This window comes from Aythya marila (genome assembly GCF_965140915.1).
Source record: "Aythya marila genome assembly, chromosome: 1".
NCBI classification, from domain to species: Eukaryota; Metazoa; Chordata; class Aves; order Anseriformes; family Anatidae; genus Aythya; species Aythya marila.
In genome coordinates this window covers 27,494,974-27,515,375 of record NC_139042.1, presented here as the reverse complement: position 1 = coordinate 27,515,375, position 20,402 = coordinate 27,494,974, and the positions used below count along the sequence as shown (strand labels likewise).

General features: G+C 44.4%; 1 protein-coding gene across 3 annotated transcripts; it reads left to right on the top strand.

The window, feature by feature from the left end:
• The first annotated feature begins 3,148 nt into the window (after window positions 1–3,148).
• On the top strand, window positions 3,149–20,179 carry LOC309874106 (phosphatidylinositol 3,4,5-trisphosphate 3-phosphatase TPTE2-like). Of its 3 annotated transcripts, none has more exons than XM_082752033.1 (19): window positions 3,149–3,176; window positions 4,079–4,170; window positions 5,946–6,023; window positions 8,047–8,094; window positions 8,621–8,782; window positions 9,167–9,286; window positions 11,560–11,659; window positions 12,281–12,344; window positions 12,859–12,923; window positions 13,549–13,609; window positions 13,830–13,911; window positions 13,995–14,083; window positions 15,002–15,063; window positions 16,026–16,106; window positions 17,130–17,235; window positions 17,888–17,985; window positions 18,359–18,454; window positions 18,858–18,928; window positions 19,921–20,179. In XM_082752033.1, exons 2-19 carry the CDS (start codon window positions 4,121–4,123, stop codon window positions 20,021–20,023), a joined length of 1,536 nt encoding a protein of 511 aa, XP_082608159.1. In that variant the 5' UTR covers window positions 3,149–3,176; window positions 4,079–4,120; the 3' UTR covers window positions 20,024–20,179. The 3 variants fall into 3 exon arrangements, with proteins under 3 accessions (XP_082608159.1, XP_082608158.1, XP_082608157.1); XM_082752032.1 differs by lacking the exon at window positions 3,149–3,176 and adding an exon at window positions 3,558–3,590; XM_082752031.1 differs by lacking the exon at window positions 3,149–3,176 and adding an exon at window positions 3,753–3,898.
• Window positions 20,180–20,402: the final 223 nt, after the last annotated feature.

The following is a 20,402-nucleotide window of genomic DNA, read 5'->3' as shown; positions in this document are numbered from 1 at the left end:
GAGGGGCTGCATACAGTTTGTCCTGGGCAAGGCTGGGCACCACAACACAAGCACATCCCCAGGGAAGAGCACTAGTGGGTAGGGATGCCATGGGGAGGGAGGAAAGGCAAAAACAAGTTCTGTTCCTGGGATGATTTAATTCAGAGGAGCCTAATACAGAACACACATAGAGCTGCAAAGAGCTTTGGCTAGGGTATTGTGCTGCACAGCGGAGGCTACACGGACAAAATAGCAGGTTCTGAAGGTCTCTGCAGTCTAACAGCAAAGTGCCTAAACAATTTAATTTCCTCCAGGGTTGGGCAAGTGACATACAAGAATTATTTATTTATTTATTTTAAGATCAAAATTTTGGTGCTTGAAGTCTGCCTACACCCCCTGCTGGGTACCTAGACCTTTCTCTAGATCCAGCCCTGATCAAATGTGATTAAGTCAGCCATTATCTTTTATTTGAAAAGGTGGACATCTTTGAGCTCCTTGACTCCGGTGTGATGAGGATTGCTTCAATTTCTTACTCACAGCATAGCTCTTCACTCTTCTTTTCTGGAGTTGTGGCTATCAGAAGTGGAGAGCTGAGAACACACAGAAGCCAAGTAAAAAGTGCAGGCAACATTTCCAGCCCAACATCTTTCTGTTTTTTTGGAGCCAAGGCTCTTGTTATGCATTTTGCCACAGAGCCACATGCAACAATCAGCTGCAGCTGGCGACTCCCTAGTGCTGCTCAAGGTATTTTCAGTTACTTGTTTTCACAATACAGCCACTGGTGCTCTCAGTCTGATGTGCCATGGTGTTGAACATTGCTGTCAGGATGACTGTGATTTGCAACACGTGAAAAGTCAATCAAGAAGTGTTTGTGAGCTTTTTGACACACGCACACACATTCCTTATTCTGATGTCCCTCGGTGACTGTCAGTGGGTCTGTAAGTCAACCACGGGTTTCTTTTAAAGATGTTACATGGTCCTTCAGGTATCAAGGGCTGAAAAACACCATCCTGAAGACCTGCGTACTGAGACTGATAGTGAATGTATGTAAATACAGCTTGCTCACTCATCTGCACGTACAAAATATTAGTTTTCTCAGTGCTAGGCAGCAGTTCTTCTGTCCACTTTTCCATTCTTTGTGTCAGCAGCAGACTTTATCACCGAGCCTTTTATCTGGGGGCATGGTTCAAAACAACACCACACACCATTAAACAACATAAGACTGCTCTCAATCCCTGCAGAACCTCTCTGCTTTACAAACAAACTGCTTTAGCATCATTCTCCTTTTACAGTTATTTTAAGACCAGCGTGCTGGGTTTTCACCAAAGTAATGCGAACCAGACTGATTTTGTGTCCTTCTACCTCTTTAATCAATTTTTTTAGACAGACAGTTGCTTACAGGAGCAACAAAATACCTTTATTTTATCAGTAAAACTTATAAGCTCATTTTCAAAGTATGAATTAGTTTCTCGGGAATTATTTTCCATAATCCCATGTTGATTGGCATTATTATCATCATCACCATGCTTCTTTATTATTTTATTAGTGGAAGCCTCTGTCTAATCTGCTCTCATTTTGTTTGGGAGCAAAGCCAAGCTGACAGACTGTCATCATAAGGTCATCTGATCTACCTGCGTTTAATTGGCAGAGAATTGATCCCCCCCGCTTATCTCCATATTTCTGTTATCCCAAAACATAATAAAAATTGAATCATTTTTCTGGTCGGTATCTCTTAAAAGTATCAGATATAAATGATCCATACTTAGTTATTTTAAAGTCTGCCAAGTTATGCGATTCTGTTTACCACCATTCTCAGTTATTTTTGGAATTTAAAATATGCCATCACCTCTCTGAGATATGCCTACTTTATCTGCTTTCACGCAGTATAACTGGATTATTTACTGAACATTTCAATCTTTTCTGTATTTTGTTGACAATTCTGTTATTTTACACTCATGAATAATTGTCCAGGGATAATGACTGGATTCTGAGGGTCTTTTAAATGTCAGTATCATGAGTTAAACAGCGTAATATAATGAAAATGATTTACAAGTCATTAATTTAAAAACATTTTTATTTATATATATATATTTTTAATGAAACTTGGGTCATCTTTCTACATTTTTATCTACCAGCTGAGAGCTCAAACACCATTTTTATTAAAACAGAAAATGGTATTTCTACTTTAGCCATCTGACCTCAGAAGTTATAGCTTTAAGAAAATAGATTGACCATTGGGAAACTCATGGAGACACAGCAGAGCTGGCAAATCCACAACAGCATCACCAGTGCTATAAGATTAGATGCATTGAAAGCAAAAGTTATGGTGATATCATGGGCAATAAATGAAAAAAATTAGAAGGTTTTTATTATTATTATTATTATTATTACTATTTTTATTTTGAAGGGGAAGCTTTCTATTTAGTCTGCTGTCCAAACTGCTCCATATTCTCAGGACACTCAGATCAACCTTGAAGTCTTAATGGTTTTATTGCTTTTGGGGTATTTGATGGTATTTTTATAGCTATAAAACATGTATTAGAAAGGCAACAACTTAAAAATAATTGAGTGCTGTGTTCAGTTTCGGGCCCCTCACTACAAGGAGGACATCGAGGCCCTGGAGCGTGTCCAGAGCAGGGCTACGAAGCTGGTGAAGGGCCTGGAGCACAAGGCCCTTCACCAGGAGCGGCTGAGGGAGCTGGGGGTGTTTGGGCTGGGGAAGAGGAGGCTCAGGGGAGACCTCATTGCTCTCTGCAGCTGCCTGAAAGGAAGGGGTGGGGAGCTGGGGGTCGGCCTCTGCTCACAGGTAACCAGTGACAGGACCAGAGGGAATGGCCTGAAGCTGTGCCAGGGGAGGTTCAGGCTGGCAATGAGGAGACATTTCTGCTCAGAAAGAGCAGTCAGGCACTGGGACGGGTTGCCCAGGGAGGTGGTGGAGTCACCGTCCCTGGGGGTGTTCAAGGAGAGGCTGGACGTGGTGCCTGGGGACATGGTTTAGTGGGTGATATTGGTGGCAGGGGATGGTTGGACCAGATGATCTTGAAGGTCTTTTCCATCCCAAATGGCTCCATGAGCAGCTGGGGCTGCTGCCTGCCACACCTGCCAGCCCTCAGTCTGCGGGAGCCGACCCGAATCGCTCTCTTTGAGCTCCCCCTGCTGCTGGGCGCGCTGCAGGAACCCTGCCTCGGAAGGAAAGGGTGGGTGACACGGTGTGGGGTGACACGGCGGGGGATGACAGGCGGTGGGTGACAGGCGGTGGGGTGACCCGGTGCAGGGCGAGCGGCTGTGGGGCGACACGGTGTGGGGTGACACAGTGTGGGAGCGGGCACGGGGTGCCAGCGGCTGACGGGACGGGCTGGCAGGACCGAGCTCGCCCCATTCCCCGCGGGCTGTGCCCCCTCCTAGGGCCGTGCCGGGGGGTGCCCGAGGCACCGGAGGGGCTCGGAGGGGGGGAAGCGGCCGGGCCCGGCTCGCCGCGGCCATGGAGGGGCTGAGGGGAGGCGGGCGGCGGGGCCGTCGCCATGGCAGCGGGCGGGCCCGGCCCGGCCCCATTTGATCCGGGGTGTGGGGGGGCTGGAGCGTGCCCCCAGAGCCCGGCCTCGCCTCAGCGGGTGAGTGGGGAAGGGGCGGAGGAGGAGAGGGGACGGGGAGGCGAGGCCGAGCCTCAGGAAGTTTAACGCAATTTTCCGCTGAGTCCGCGGGCGGGCTCGGCTTTGAGCTGGGGAGGCGGGAGGCTTCGCTGAGGTGAGGGCGGCGGGGGGCTCCCGGGGGGCTCCCTCCCTCCTTTTATCCCTCCCTTTCTCCCTCCATCCCCTCCTGTGGGGCCATATTCTGCCCGGGGAGCTGCTCCCCTCAGCGAGGAGACCCTCGCCCACCGTGCCCGTGGCTCCATCCCTCCCTTGGGGTTGAGGGGGTGCAGGTAGGTCAGGGGGGCTGTGGGCATCCCTGCTGCGCTCCCTCACGGCTGTGTTTCCTCCTCTGTGAGGAAAAAGAGGTGGGAAGGAAGCAGGAGCCTGTCCTGCAGTAACATCAGTGAAAGCTACTTGTAGGCACAGGTGCTGGTGCTCACTGTTGCCTGTACGGGTCTCTCTCTGTTTAGATGTGTTTCTCCTAAGACCAGCAGAGCGACAACAGAAACAAAATGACGACTGTGAGGTACGAACAAGGGTCGGAGCTCAAAGAAGCCTCAAGGTGAGTGAAACGAGCTGCATTGGTGTGTGAGCTCGGAGCTCACGTGTGCTGTGTGCAGTCTTCTGCCTGGTTTCTTGATGCTCTGATCATAGCAAAGAGGAGGCTTGAAGTTTATATACTGTATGGTTTCCATTTTTTTCTCCTTCCTTAAAATACTGCTGTTTGAGAGGAGTGCTACATATGAGAGAAATATATTCTTGTGATTAACTTCTTACAAGAAGTCAATTTTTTTGACAATCTTTATTTACAGGTTAAAAACTTTATTAAAGGAGTATAGGCACTGGTAGAGTTAAGCACAGGGCAGTAGGTCTTGCTTTCTTCTAGCCTCTGGAAGCCACTGTCCAGGTATCCTAAAGGTAGGGTCTGGCTCTGCTATCCTTACAAGTCTCAAGTTCTCTTCAGCTGTGAGTAGTTAAAGAAGCTTATGCTCTCTTTGGATAGTGTGTGGGTAGAAGTTAGGTTCTTCTAGTATGCCCTCTTCTTTGCCTTCTACCCTAGTGTTTAAAGACTAGATGTAGTAGCTTGTGGTAGAGAGCTTGCTTTAGCCTGGGCAACAGGTGGGTGTAGAGTGCTCAGTAAAACAAACTCCCTCTTAGGAAAGCGTTATCCAGAACTGAACCACTGCGTGAGAGCACAGTGAAAACAGTGTGCTTGTCCTTGGTTTCTGTTTTCTTCATGTGCTGAAGATTGTCCTCCTAACCCAAAACACTACTACTGCTCATTCTTATTGGGCTTTTTTCTCACAGTAGAGGATAACAAGCTGGCATTCAGTGCCTTTCACGTGTCTTCAAGGACAAGCAAGTGGTCTGCAGCAAAAGTGCTGTAGCAGCAGAAACCTCTTTTAATAAGTGAAACATTTCTGCTCTATACTATGTGGATAACTCCACAGTGAATGTCTTGTAAGAACAGCTGAGAAGGAAAACTGCATAGCTGTATATTTACAGAGCTTTGCTCCCTTTCTAGGAACAGAGTGAGGATACTGGAGCTGGAAAATAGTTTGTATACAGTTGCTCCTGCGCAAGTAGTAATGATGCCAGAGGCAGAGCCACAGCAAACACTGTGGCCGTGCTATTATATAGCATAGTATTTCTATATAGAAGGTTAAAATCCAAATTCTTGGGTTTGGATCATCCTGTGACCTTCAAGGCTCTTCAGGTGGCTAAAAAATATCTTGATCCAAAGAGACCCTGTTAAGGAAGCTATGGTAAGCAGCCCTGCCAAGAAAAAAATGCTGCTCCAGCACTAGCTCAGCTGCTGCCCTGCTCTTGCAGTTTCCGGTTTGGTATCCTGCTCTGCACAAAAACACCTCTGTGCTATGGCTTCTCCTAGCATGCATTCATTCTCTGAACAAGTAGTCTACTGTAACAGCATCAATATTTTCTGGACTCTGCGAAGTAACTTTGCATATGCATGTTTCTAGCAGTTCCAGAGTCTGGACTGGACTCTAAAGGCCTCAGTAGACTCTGGGATGCCTGACTTCAAAGCCCTTTGTCCTGTTGCTGAACACAAACGTCTTCCTTTCCTTCCTCTAAAGAAAAACTTTTGAAAGATGGATTGCTAAGTGGAGCTAGGTCAGCACAAGCCAAAGGTTTCTGCTGTAAAGACATATGGGAAGCCTTTCTTCCCTTGGTGTTGTTCATGTGCTCTGGCCCTGGTTGCTGTTCTCACTGCTCAGCTGACAGTAGTTAATGTTACTGCTTCTGGAATAACAAAGGGTAGCAATGTATAAAGCTGAGACCTGTATTGGTATGTGACTTGTGCTCTCCCTTTGCCAGCTCTCCAACAGCAGAGGAGCCCACGATAAAGATTGATGATGGTCGTGACGAGGATAATGAACAGGACAGCTGTTCCAAGTAAGCTAATGGAATACTAAATGCCTTGTTTATCCCCAAAAGTGAAAATGCCTGAACCAAAATGAGAAAGCAGATGACTTGCTGAAGTAAGAGATGAGCCTTACTTATCTTGCTACTGATGCCTTGATACTTATCTTGATACTCAGAGCATTACACCACTTGATACTGACACTTGTTCTAGTACATAATAACAGCAAGCAACTTCAGGAAGCTGCTTCATGCTTATGGAGATGAAATCTCAGTGCAGGAGTTAGTTACAAATATATCAGATAATGGAAAATGGCAAGTTTAAACTGCAGTGCATGAACTTTCCCAAAGAAGTGAACCTGGGGGAGCACAGAAGAACCAATGCTGCTCAGAGAATGAGGTGAATGAGGATCTGGGGCAACTGGGAAGGATTATGCCTTCAAGATTGAGCTGTCTAAACACGCTAGTGACTTACTGTTCTTGAAGCATTGGTGTGTTATATATTTAGCCTTTTTAGTGTGTGCCTAATAAAGGTGCTTGTCCTTAGGTTGTGGAAGCTGAAGTCTTGGTGTACCTGCTGTATTTACACTGCAGGATTTGTTGGATGAAGACAAAACCACCAACTGTTAGTATAACTATTGCAGTGCTTTCCTTAGAATGTTCTCCTCACATTTATACCTAATATCTATGTGCTAGGCTGCCTTGAAGATGAGGCCTGCTATTGCATCCTTGACTTAGACAGGAAAAGTGGCTACTGCAACCTGCTTAAAGATGTGGGTGTCTGCTGGTTCATATTTTTGGACTTCAAACTTGAAATAATGAGAAATGTGAGCTAACTCAGTGAGCCCAGCAAGATGCTTCCTCTTTGCTTCAAAGATGCTCGGTCTTGTCTTAAGGTTAACTCACTAATTCAGTGTATGTACCAAGTGAAATGTAATGCTCAAACGATCCTAGAGGAAAAAGGGTAGCTCAGATAGGATAACTGGGGTGCAATATACATTATTGAACTGATTAATACTTCCTGTAACCGTGGTATCGCCAATGGGGTGGGTGGGGAGGGAAGTACAGTGACTGTGTATAACAGAGAAGGAGGACAAATGTCGCAGTACTGACAAAATTCTGGCAGATTCTTCTTGTGTCAGAACTTTTTCAGTAGGTCCTACTGTTAATGACATATTTGGAGGAGGTATTTTAAGTGGCAAAGAAAACTCAGTGCTTATGGTAGTAAAGTAACCCATAGGTTAGCAGACTGGCAGTATGCTGGTAACTAATCTGTTTAAACCATCAGAGCTTGGGGTATGCAGGTGGTGGCTTTTATGTTAATTCTTGTTGTATAGCCTCAAGTGATTCATTCAGCTAATGAGATGTAGCTCTGCAAAGGTCTAGCCTTAAACCAGAAGGCTTAGAGCACACTGACCAGGCAACAAGTAGTCTTCCTTAGCTGCAACCCTGCTAGGGCTGAAGAGAATTCCAAACTGGAAGCATTTGGCTGCGGTACCTCATTTAAGAGGTACTGGTCTTTGACCTGAAAGATCAAACTGATTTTCTTCTAAAGGTAGAAGAGGGATTTGTCTTCCTCATACTCTAAGAGCACAGAGATGACAGTGAATCTGTTAACAGGTGCTTTTTCCCAGGCCTGAAGAGAAATCATCTCCTTCTGATACAATAAACTGATATCTTGATCAAGACACTTTTTAAGAGATGATTATGCTTTAATCTTCCTCTTGATCAATAGCTGCTATGTGAATCTACTTGAAGCTTGTTACTGGACGCTGGGCCAGACTTGTAGTGTCACTGGAGCTGTGACACTGAATAGTGTTGTCAATTTGCTGAGTTTCTAGGGTTTGTAGCTGATAAATATTCTCTTGTTCAAATGACAAAAGTGTTGTCTTCAAATACTGCCTTAACATATTTCATGAATGCAACTGAAAAAAATCTCTTAAATCATGGATACAGAACTCTGAAACCAAAAGAATGAACATCAGTACCAGTGCTATTGTAGCTAAACCTGTAGCAAAAAGTCCCTTGTCTTGATGCTGGTTCTCTTCTCTTGCAGTACTATTAGGAGAAAAATTTCCCCATTTGTGATGTCGTTTGGATTCAGGTAAAGCATCCATCTTGTAATGACATGGGAGGGGTGGAAGTAGTCCTTATTTCTAGTGCAAGAACTTGGAGAGCTCCTTAAGCAATAGGGACTCCAGCCAGTTGTTCCTGGGAAGTACGGAATTAAAATATAGTTACTTCTAAGGAACTGCATTCCCTCATAAGTGGGAGGGAAGGTCAATATGCAGGAGGACAAGCTGAAGCTTCTATGCCTTAAAGTATTCAGGTTTGTGCCACTTCTGGATAGCTGTGGAATTACTGGTGAATAACTACAGCTGAGTCTGCAGTAACCACACAGTTCCATGTGGATGTTGTACTCTGCAAATCACTTCAGAAAGTGTGATTTGAATCCTTTGGCTCTTCATACAAGCAGGCCTTGATTTTATTTTTATTTTATATATACACACACGCATGAGAACCCACAGTTGGACCAGCTTAAAATAAAAAATTAGGGTTTGTGCTCTCCAGTCTATAAATGTCAATATTTCTTTCCTTCTTATCAAGTTGACTTGTATTTTTTTTTTCAGGGTATTTGGAGTTGTGCTTATCATTGTGGACATTGTCGTTGTGATTATGGATCTGGCTCTCCCTGAGAAGAAAAGGGGCATTAGGGAGATTCTCGAAGGCATTTCCCTGGCTATAGCACTCTTCTTCCTCGTCGATGTTCTCATGAGGGTGTTTGTTGCAGGGTAAGGCCTTGGCAAAGATGAATTCAGTGTGGCAAATCCTCAAGCTAGTAAGGAAGCAAAACTTTGAACTTGGGGCTGTGAGTGTGGCTGGCCCTTGGGCTAAACTTATGGTTATCTTTTATTGGCTGTTACCGTTGTATAGACTAACCTGTAAAAAGCTTCTGAGACAAGTAAACATTTGGAAACTGCCGTTCTTGCTATAACTCATGCATTGTAGACCTGGTGTATTTCTTTAGTGGGTCTTCAGTGCTTAGTGTTCTGAAGTGCTTCAGAAGAGCTTGTCTCCAGCAGTAGCTTTATATAGGCTCTTTCCTTCCTGAACATGGGTTTCAAAATTTGTTGCCATCCGTAGGGGTGTTTGTCTGACTCTCTCCTTTGTTTCAGCTTCAGGAACTATTTCCGGTCCAAACTGAATGTTTTGGATGCATTCATAGTAGTGGGCACTCTGTTAATTAACCTGACCTACTCCTTCTCAGACCTCGCTGCGACGGATCAGATGCCAAGGTAAGAACGGTACCACAACTGGTAGGTGTGAGCTCTCTTCCTGACAGAAGTCTAAGAATTTTCTTGGGCATATCTAAGCTAGCTGAGTGCATACTAGAGCACAAATGTGGCTCTGATAGGATTTTACAGTAAAGGCTTCTAAAGGGTAGAAAGATTTAACTGTTCCTGATGGAGACAGGAATGCACCTCTCAACTACTCATCTGCACTGAGTTTGGATTACAGTGAGACTCTTGCAGCAACCAGGGAAAGAAGTAGAGGTGTTTAAAAAAACAAACCACAAAACTTAGTGGGTACGGGGTGGGAAACATTTCTCTAGAAGAAATCAACTCAGTCTAGTTACTGAACCCAGAGTTGGATGAACTTGAAGGGAATGTTAGCACTTGTTAATATGCCAGCCAAACTTCTGTTTCAAGAAGCAGAGCTGTGAAAGCTCTGTTTACCTCTGACTCCTTTAGCTGCATTTGCAGCCCCAGAATCATAAAAGGCTGTTTCCCTTTAACCCTTATTAAACACCAGCCTGAGCTGAATGGCATATCTCTGGCCACAGCTTTCTAAAGAATATTTTTTTCCTTGTGGAGTCCTGGGCTGCTGTTAGTAGTAAGCCTGATCCTGCATTGATTCTTCCTACTGGATGTTGGCGTGTGCAAATCCCTTGTACCTGCTGAATTTGGAGAGGGTTTTGTACAGGCCCAGCATCCCACAAGGTGGTTTTTTTTTTTTTTTTTTAATGTTCTTAAAAGATACTCAGCTGAGACCTACTGTCTCATCCATGCGACTCTTGAGGCCTTCTATAACGCTTTTGTTAAAGGCTCTTAGTTCCGTGCAGACCAAAGCATTACCACCTGGCACTAGAAGGTATTTCAGAACTGGCCAAATATCAGACTTTGAAGAAAAGACAGCCTTCCCTTCCCACCTAATCCTCTAACTTCTAGTAGCCTACATGTTTTTCATACTCTTCTTTCCTTGCAGCCCTTGATTCAGATGCAAACAGTAGCTGTAAAGCATTTAACTAAGGCACTTAAATCTCAGAAGAGCTAGGCTGAGCAATTTTTATGTGGATGAGAATTTGTGTGGCAGTCCATAGAGGTAACATCCCCTGATGGAGCGATGTGGTGTCTGTTCCTGACCTGGTCTAGCTGGGTGTGGATTGGGATGAGCTGTCTGCTGACTTACAAAAGGATACTTGAGGAATAAGGCTGGGTATCAGTTTGGGAGTTAATGCCTAACTAGCTGGCTCTGTGAAGGGCAGGAGGCAAGCTGCTGGTATCCTGCAGAGCTACTTCTTGCAGCGGTGGCTCAGGCTGAGGAGAGGGGCTCTGGAGTCTTCACTGCAGTGCTGGCTTGTCCTTGCCTGGCTGCTTGCTCAAGGCAACTCTCCTGAAACAACAGCAGGGTGATCTTGGGCTAGGAGTGAGCTGGGGAAAACTGAAACTCACCTCCAGGTTGCAGATCAACTGTGTCATGCTTGCTTCTGACAAGCTCTGCATCAGTGGAGAGTACTCTGTTTTCAACCAGAGGTGATGGAATAAAGCTTCCATAACACTTTTCCCCCCCCCCTCACTGTAGGTATTCACCTAAGTATTCTTACCTAGGTATATCAGGGCCTAAAACACGTGTGTGCTCCTTAAAATATATGCTCATACCTCCTTAAGGAACAAATGTAGTTGACACTACTCACTAAGGGTATCCCAAAGCAGCTGCCCCTACTCAGGTTGTCTCTGTAGAGCTACTCACATGAGCATCTTGCCAGATTCAAAGTCCAATGGCAGTACAAAGTTTCTCAACAGAACTTGTTCAAGTTGCTGAATGATTAAACAAAAGGCTTATAAACTGCTCTGTTCTCAGGTTTCCTACTCAAGGCATGATGTCTGGCTTGTTCAGCTTCTCTTTTCAGCTGTTTTTCGTGTCTGGTTCCACTTTAAGAGTACATTTTAAGAATAAGCTTGAAGGAACAGCAACGTAGGGATAGTAACAGTAGCAGTGTCAAAAGAACTTACTGCTTGCTGGGCAGAGATACTGGGAAAAATCTATTCCAGCAAGTAGGGGTGCTTCCTAGTCTTGTTTTGTGTTTGAAATCTGTATCCCCAAAACCCTTAACAATAAAACTATGGTATACTTCAAGCCTTGTGTCACCCTTCTTACCAAAACCAGCATGGGAGGTCCTAGTTCAATAAGTGAAACAAAACTATCTACCTCTGAAATAACTTTTAAATAGCTTTAAGTTTTGCATCTAAATGTAGTAATGTCTCTTTATGGTGAATCCCTCATCTAGAATGGTCGCTCTCTTTCGAGTTCTGAGAATTGTCATCTTAATTAGAATATTTCGCCTGGCCTCCCAAAAGAAGCAGCTTGAAGTGGTGACCAGGAGAATGGTAAGTTGGCCTAGTAATAAATCTGGTTATTTTTAATTATTTTTCTCTCCAGGAAGCCATCAATAGTGAGCAACAAGACTGCTCACAGTGTGTTGGTCTGAAACTAATACTACTACAGAAGCAACATGTTGTTTTTGTGTCTCTGGCAGGGTTTTGGGGTTACTCTTTCTATTTCAGTGTAGCTAGCAATGCCTGCCTCTGCTTGAGCAAGCAGCTCCTTGACCTGGAAGACCGGTGTGTCAGGGATTGGGACACCGTGGTGTGTCTTGATTTGATAATTACTGGCTTGTGTGGTGCACAGGCTGTTTTCCATCATACATGGGCAGGTTGGAGATTTTTAATGCTTCTGGCACTTATTTGAGGAGAAAACAAAATAGCTTAGCTGTATCGAAGCCCTATCCATTGTAAATGCCTCTGTTACTTCCAGCAGGGCACTGAAGTGATTGTTGGAGCTTCAAGCCCAACCCCTTACACAGGAATAAACAGTCCTGGTTACGCTGCCCTTAACTTCCTTCCTTCAAGTTAAGGAAGTCCAGATGTTTTTTTTTTTTCCTAGGAATAATCAACAAGTGCTGCCTTGTGGTGGTGTTTAGGAAGACTGACTCTGCTCCTTTTTCACAGGTCTCTGAAAACAAAAGGCGTTATATGAAAGATGGCTTTGATCTGGATCTCACTTACATTACTGGTTTGTAGAAGTCCTGTAGCAACAAATGATATTTTGCAGCATGTTACATCCTGCTAACACTGAGTGCTTTGTATGAAACACAACTCTTTCAGCAGACTACTGAAACTTAAATATGAATTCAAATCAAGCCTACTCCTTTTCTTTAGGAGTTTGAAATCAGTTTCTAACCCTGTTCTTCTCAAGGGTTAACCTCCTGGTAGGGTGGGTGTACATGCTGTATAGAAATCCTTCTGAGGTGTAGGGAACCAGAGCTAAGAAGCTGTTGATTGATTTAGTGTGTTTGCCTCCAGTTCTATGCTGCCTGGTTAATGATAGCTTATGCTTCAGGAAGGCCTGGTGCCCTGCTCTAGCTATGCAAAATGCAGAACAAAACCTCTTGGAAATGGGTAGGAGGCTTTCTTAACTAGGGTGGGAGTCAGTTACTTCATGATAACATGCTCTCTGTCATGTAGTGCCTATGTTTGGGGAGGGTCTGTCTCCCTGTTATTACACCTGATCGCTGTCTTCTCCACAGATCGTGTTATTGCAATGTCATTTCCATCTTCTGGGAAGCAGTCTTTCTACAGGAACCCTATAAAGGTAAAAATCTCTCATTGTCAAGGTCAGTGTTTCTGAACAGTTTCACTTCAAGGTTTCCATTATCTTGCATGTGGACTAGATTACCAACTCAGCCCTAGTCCTGCTGATTTAGCTGGCTGGAATATTTAAATGGTGGTCTCCACTGTGCTGCACTGCTTGTATTGTAGTCTCTCAGCTGAGCCAAGTGAGATGCATCTTGTGTTGTGGACACACTGGTCATCTGATGTCTGTTTCTTGGGGAAAATTACCAGAAGCAAATCAATTCTGTCCCAGGCCAGTAATAGTGTGAGTCATATGAGTGATCTACTCAGATTAAAAACACTTCAAATGTCTGCATTAAATACTTCTAATGTCTAAATCTTAAATTAGACATGAAGTCCCTTTTCAGAGCTCTTCTGCCTGATGTCTTAGAAACCTAAGTATGTAGGGCCAGGAACTTGGTCATGGTGCTTTTACACTAGATAAGAATCATAGGAATCAGAACTACTGGGCTGAAAAGCTCTGTTGTTCAAGAGCTGATCATAAATATACTCGCTGACTTCACCTTGGGGATGGGGAATGAGGTGGCCATGGAAATAAGGAGTCACGCCAGCTACTCTGAACTTGTATCTTACTATTGCTATAGGAGGTTGCAAGATTTCTGGACACCAAGCATGCAGACCATTATAAAGTCTACAATCTCTGCAGTAAGTATGCTTAGTTGCTCGACTGTACTGAAAAACAGATAAACATCTCTTTAGGGTATGTTGGTGGCAATACTAGATCTTCAGGAACTTTCTATCAAAAGTAATTTTTAAAAAGTACTTAAAACACTGGTATAAGCTTAGACCGGTGGTCTTGTGTCATATCCAACTCTGTTCCAAGCCCATTCCCCTCCCTGGCATAACTCCCAGATTTTCTTTATAGGTGAAAAAGGCTATGACCCCAAGTACTTCCACTATAGGGTGGAAAGGATTTTCATCGATGACCACAATGTCCCAACAATACAGTGAGTCTTGGCAAGAAATACTTGCGTTGTGGTAGCTCTCCGTGGGTGCTTACTGTGACCATGCTCATCTTCCTCTTATCTAGGGACATGCTGAAGTTCACTGCCAGTGTCCGTGAATGGATGAGTCAAGATGAAAAGAACATCATAGCAATTCACTGTAAAGGAGGCAAGGGTAAGACTTGTCATGTCTAATGCATGCATGCCACAAATGATACGTACATTAAAAATATTAGGATAAGAAAGTGTAGTCCTAAACCATGGCATAAAGTGGGTTTAGGGTAACTTGGCAAATTCTGCTGTTCTGACTCCTGCCAGGAGGGACTGGGGACAGGGAGCTACCAAGGCTGCTACTAGTAATTGTTAAGCAGCTGCTCTAGCTCTGCTACCTAGTCACCCATGCTGAATATCCTGCACTGTAATATACCTCAGGCTTCTGAATTTCTGTGGAAACGGCCTAGGTGCTGCTGAATCCTGATTTAAAATGCATAAGAAACAAGGTATCATGAGAAAGCATAATACAGTGTCGTGGGGGCGGGCTTGTGCAAGCTATTGCACACGAACTGGTCCATGAGTGCTATCTGCAACCCTCAGTAGCTCAGGAGCTGCTGAAGTGCATGGATAGCTGTGCAAATAAGCCAAACGACCCTGCAAACATCTGCCACATCTCCAGCCACCTGCTGTTACTGCTACAAATTCTACGGATACTTGGCTTGAAGCAGATGGTTGCAGAAGGGTTTTTCCCACAGTTGTAAAGCCTCCTAAGCTGTATTTCCCAGACTGAACACTGAAGCTACCTGGAGAACAAGTGTAGGGAGGGGGTGATGACCTCAGACTTGAATTCAATACCGAGACAATACCGGGACCTCTGTGCTAGTAGTCTTATTGCCCTACTTAGTAGGGTTGGGCAAAAACGGGGGCAGAGAAGTAACTCTTGCGACTTAAACTGGTGTTGCCAGTGCTTTAGTCTGACACTTGACTACTCCAGTGACCCCCGTCTCCCATTATCTCCATTTTAATAGTTACAACTTCATTTTTCACAAATAATCCCCCAAGTCTTACAGTTCAATCTCTCTTACTACTTTTACTACAGGTAGAACTGGAACAATGGTCTGTACTTGGCTAATAGACAGTGACCAGTTTGAGAGTGCAAAGGTAAAAACTAAGTTTTATTTTGGTTCTTTCCATATTCCAAATGCCCTCTTCAGAATCTGACTAATTGCTGAAATGCCCTAATACTCTGTAAAAAGCCTACAGACGAGAAAGCATGGTGTAAACAACCTGCGTTTTAAAAATTTTTTGCAACTCCTGCTAATGTGGAAACTCATCTCTGAAGACTACTCTTGATCAGGAAGAACTGGTAATGTAGGATGCCAACTTTGAAGCGCTTCTTTTAGAGGCATAATAGACCTAGGATCTTGAGCAACTCGTCTTAAGCTATGGGTGCCTTCTGAACATGCCCTACTAACGCCAGTGTCACTCTTTAAGTGGTCTTGTGTAATTCTCCTCCCTACTCTCCTTCCAAGTGGTGTGAGATGTCAAGACAAGGCCACAGGCAGTTCTTGATTGCAAGAAGCCTTTCCAAATATTTTTGGGGAAAAGGAAGAAAGACCAGCAAGTCTGCAGTCAGGAATGATGCATGTTCTGCTTTGATATATGGAGTGTGGGGCCTTGACCTGAAAACCTGGGTTCCAGAAGGCCCTGATCACTTTAGGTAGCTTGGGCAGAGTGTATATCAGCTTGGTAACTTGCTGTTCTCTGAGCTTGGGTTGTGGAGATGCAAACTAATGCTCAGTTTTTGTCTGCCACAGGCCCCTTGAGAAGCGTATATGGCTCTGTAGGAATTGCTTAATATGCATATATCTCTCTTCCTTCTGAGAGCTTTATTAGCTCTCAGTTTGGGATGAGAGAGTTAATATATCTGACTTCCTAACTAGTAATTCCATACTGTTGTTAAAAGCCTCCTTCTAGAAGATACCACAACAACTGTTGCATATCTTCACTTGTATTCATTTATTAGAGTTGACTGGTATGGTTCCAGTTTGTTTGCTATGCACTGCTCAGGAAGGGGCATGGTGGTGGGATGAATGTCTTAACAATTAAATCTTTCTATGTAGGAAAGTTTGGACTACTTTGGGGAGAGGAGAACTGACAGAAGCACAAGTACCAAATTTCAAGGCGTTGAAACTCCATCCCAGGTAAGTCTGAGCAGGTCCAGCAACAGCAGCCAAACCAATCCTAGCCTTGTGAGCACTGAAGCTGCCCCAGTTCTGCCTTGTTTCTACTATATGCTTAACTCTTGGGCTTCCTGCACTCATTCTTTAGGGGTTGGAAGATTGCCAATTAGTAGGGTTCATTGCATTCTTCTCCCTTCCCTTGTTAAAGTAATTCCTTGCACTAATTCCATGACATTGTGAAACGGGACTGGTACCTGGGTTCACAGTCCTCTTAAGGCTGGAAGGAGCACATTTAGTGCACGTTTAGTCCACATTTAGTCCAACCCTGCTGCTTAAGCAAGGTGAGCTAGAGCAGGCTGTCCAGAATCATGTCCAGTTAGACTTAAAGTATCTCCCCCAAACTCTCCAGGTAACCTTTTGCAGTGTTTGACCACCCTCACGAACGCATGACCCTAGAAGACAACTGGGCTGCTCATCAGCAGTGCGCTGGAGGCTGCAGCCTGGCCTGGGGAGGGCTATGGTGCTGCTGTGGTTGGGTGGAGGAATGCGTCCCCTAAAAATAGCATTCACAGGGAAACACAAAACGTGCTATTGCCTCAGACCACGTCTTCATCTTAATTCACTGCATTCTGTGAGATGAAGCTGTTGGTAGAGGTACTGTAGTTACCAGTACAAAACTGAATGGAAGTATAGCCACCTCTCGGTATGTGCTTCTTCAAAATGGAAGCATCCTGGAGCTTTTTAAGAGGCAGAATGTTTAAACTTATGATAAAAAAGCTCCCTGCTTCTTGCTGAACTCAAAAGTACAGAATTGTTCTTACAACACCAAATTTAAATAATTTAAAAATGCGGGTGTTGAACTTGTGTAGAGTTTTAACAACCAGCTGTTTGAAATGTGAAAGGGAAAGAACAAGACTCATTTCTTGTTAGCCTTAGACTTGAGGTAGCAAAGAACTCGGAGCAGATCTACTTAATCCTGCTTCTACCTAGACTTAGGTTGTATGGGGTTAACTGCATAATGTGTTTGGGTTTTTTGCATTACAGAGTAGGTATGTTGGGTATTATGAGATCCTGAAAAACAAGTATAACTTCAAACTCCCACCAGAGAGACAACTCAAAATAAAAAACCTCAAAATCTACTCTATACATGGTAAGAACTTTTGAATTTGGGCACTTCTCTATTTCGTAATGGTTTTGTGGTACAGGTAGCTGATCTCTGTACTCTGTCTCTCTTACTAAATCACGTTAAAAATTTAGATTTACTGGGGTATGATAATTCAAATAGCACAGATTAAAACCAGCCAAAAACCAACTCCACAAACCTTTGGAGTACAGCTGCCTCGTGTTCTGTCACTTTCTGGGTGTCTGCTAAAACGATGGCTCACCTGCAGCCTCCCTTGTTTTTTTGGGAAGGGAATCAATTATATCCGTAGGGTTAGTGGGTAACACTTCTCAGCCTGTTATAACTTTCTGTATATATGTACTGGTAACCTTGATGAAAGGCTGACTACTAGAAGTACAGCACATGCTAGGGAGCCTAAAATGCTGTTCTTCAGTTGGTGCAACTGTATTCTGCATGTGCTGTTCCTGAGCCACCAGTAGGATTCTCTGCTACTTCAATTCAGCTTTCAGCCACTCAAGCTTGAGCTGCTTTCAGGTCTTGAGTTCCCTAAAGTCTGTAGCAAGGCCTTCCTCACAAGGCTGTTCTCAGGGAGAGTGATACACTTGGCTTTGATTACCACTTTGTTTCCAGGTGATGTTTTGTGCTCTGGTATAATGTGACACTTTCCTCCTCTTCCTAGGAGTTGGGAAAGGCAACGGAACTGACTTGAAGGTGCAGGTAATAATGAGAAAGCAAGTTGTATTAGAATGTGTCTGTGCAACACAAGGAAACTGCAAGGTGAGCATACTATGGAACTGGCAGCTTTCAGCTTCTGTGACTCAGCTGCCTGAAACTGTTGTCCTGTAGAAGTTAGATACTGGATATAAAAGTACCTTAGTAAATGGATGCTGTAAATTCTAAGATGAAACAGCCAAGCTTTGTTAAACCATAGAAGAAATACTACAAAGTAATAGCAGGCTTCCTAAAAGTTTGTTTAAATGTCTAACAGTCACTCTGACCTGAGAAGCTGAAATTGTTGGTGGCTGTTCTAGCACTGCTGTTGTATTTCTATACCACAAATAAGTAACTTCTAATTGCCATCCATTGGGCCTCTGTCTCTGCAGTAGCTTTTCATAAACGCAATATTTTGTTTTGTGTGTTCTGTATCCAGCTCTTCTTTGATGCTGACAGTGATTCTGTAGTCATTGGCTTGGAAGACAGCCCTGTGATAAGCGGGGATGTGAAAGTCAGATTTGAATCCCATTCTGTAAGTACAACGGCGTGAAGACTGGCGCTTGAATTTGAGGGCCAGCAATGCGAACTGCAGCTGGTCTTGGCCACCTCAGCTCTGTGGGGCCACGTGTTTCTTCCCCCGTGGCTCCTGCTGTGTGGGGTGGCCCCATTGTAGCAGCTGTAGCAACAGACACCTTTGTTGGGTACCTGCTGCTTCTAACGTGGGGCTCTTACTCTTTCATATTTAGTTTGAGCGGCCTAGTCCTGAAACAAATTCAGTGAGCATGGTGATCTGGGTGTGATATTGGGCTTCTCAAGTGTACTGGTTCTGTCACTGTAGCTTTGTAAACCAGTCTGCTGGAGCCAGGTTGGGTGCTCGTCTCTAAAAACAAGTCCTGTTGCCAAATGGAGTCCTTAAACAGATCCTTTCCTTTTAGGATCTTCCAAAAGGCTATGACAACTGCCCGTTTTTCTTCTGGTTCAACACTTCCTTTATTGAAAATAACAGGTAAGTGAGCACAGTGACTGCCTTTAGATCGGAACTTCTTGTGTCTGAGCAGGGCTGATGGTTCCTAAACGTGGTGCTGAGAGCTGGAACAGCTGGCTAATGAAATCAGTCGTAGCTTCTGTGTGCATCTCTGACCCTCAGTCCTAACTTGTGAGCCTGCAGTTGGCACACGCTTGTACTGTGCGAGGTGGTTTAAATGTGAGATTTGTCTTAATCGGCTTAATCTACTGGGCTGTTTCCCAGCACTCGAAGTATTGTTAATTAACTGGAACTCCGAAGGTATAACGAACTGCTCAAACCTCTACAGCACACCTGGCAGAGGCTGGAACTTGAATTCAGCAGGCAAGTTAGGTATAACTACTGTTCTTTCTATGACTGGAACAGGACAAGCAATTGTTATTTAATTCTTCCTATCAAAATATGAGGAGTTAGCCATGAATCCGTGTTCATAACTCTAAACAGAATACCCAGAGCCAGCAATGCACCGTGCAGCCTGGGTGCAGGTACCCAGTTAGACCCAAGCAGTGGCAGGAGAAACAGAAACCTGCTGTCTTGGCTCTGCAGCTGGGCTGTATCAAAAGCTGCTGTGCTGGTGCTCTCAGGTGATCACTAGAAATTAATTCAGTAAGCACTGAAAGGGGAGAACGTGGCTGAGCTTGACTGAGTACTGAATCCACTGCCTGGCGTTAGGAAAGCCAGTTATTTGACCTACCACACACATCCCGTGAGAAGGGCTGCAGCTGGAGGTAACGTTAATTCTGCTGTAACAAGCTTCTGTCTTGGGGCTCTAGGCAGGGGGAAAACCACCAACGGCCAGGTTGGTGTTATGTTTCTCAAACTGCTTCAGATCCAAATCCCCGTGCATGTCTGTCTGAATCTAAGATCTGGGGCATGTTTAATACTCCAGGGCTGAACGTGAAGTTTTCTTCACTGTCTTGAAGAAAAAGCCTATCTTACGGCCTAAAACGTGCTACTGAATCACTTTCTTTCAGGCTCTACCTCCCCAGGAATGAGTTGGATAATCCTCACAAGTCTAAAACGTGGAAAGTTTACAGCGAGAAGTTTGCTGTAGAGGTAAACTTCGCCGAACCATAAGGCTGAAAGAAGGAAAACACTTCAACTCGTCTCTCTTCCTGAAGACTGTTCTGCTGCTTCGGTATCGCGAAGTGGTCTGCCCGTGCTGTACTTAACGTATTTCTATGTAGATACAACTTTCTCAAATAAACTGACCTGAAGTTCTGTTGTGCAGAGCAATAATCCTCTGGAGAATTACTTAATGCTGCTGTCACAGTGTGCTAACGAGCTGTTGGATCTGTGCAGAGGTGTTTACGTACAGGTGATCCCTTCTCTACTACTCGACCGCTGTCTCTAAGTACCCACCACGTTGGTGGGTGGAGAACAGGAGGCTGGGGTGCTGCTGGAGGGCCTGAGGCACCTTCCCCTAGCATCAGGGTTTCTGTGCAGGTCCCTAGGA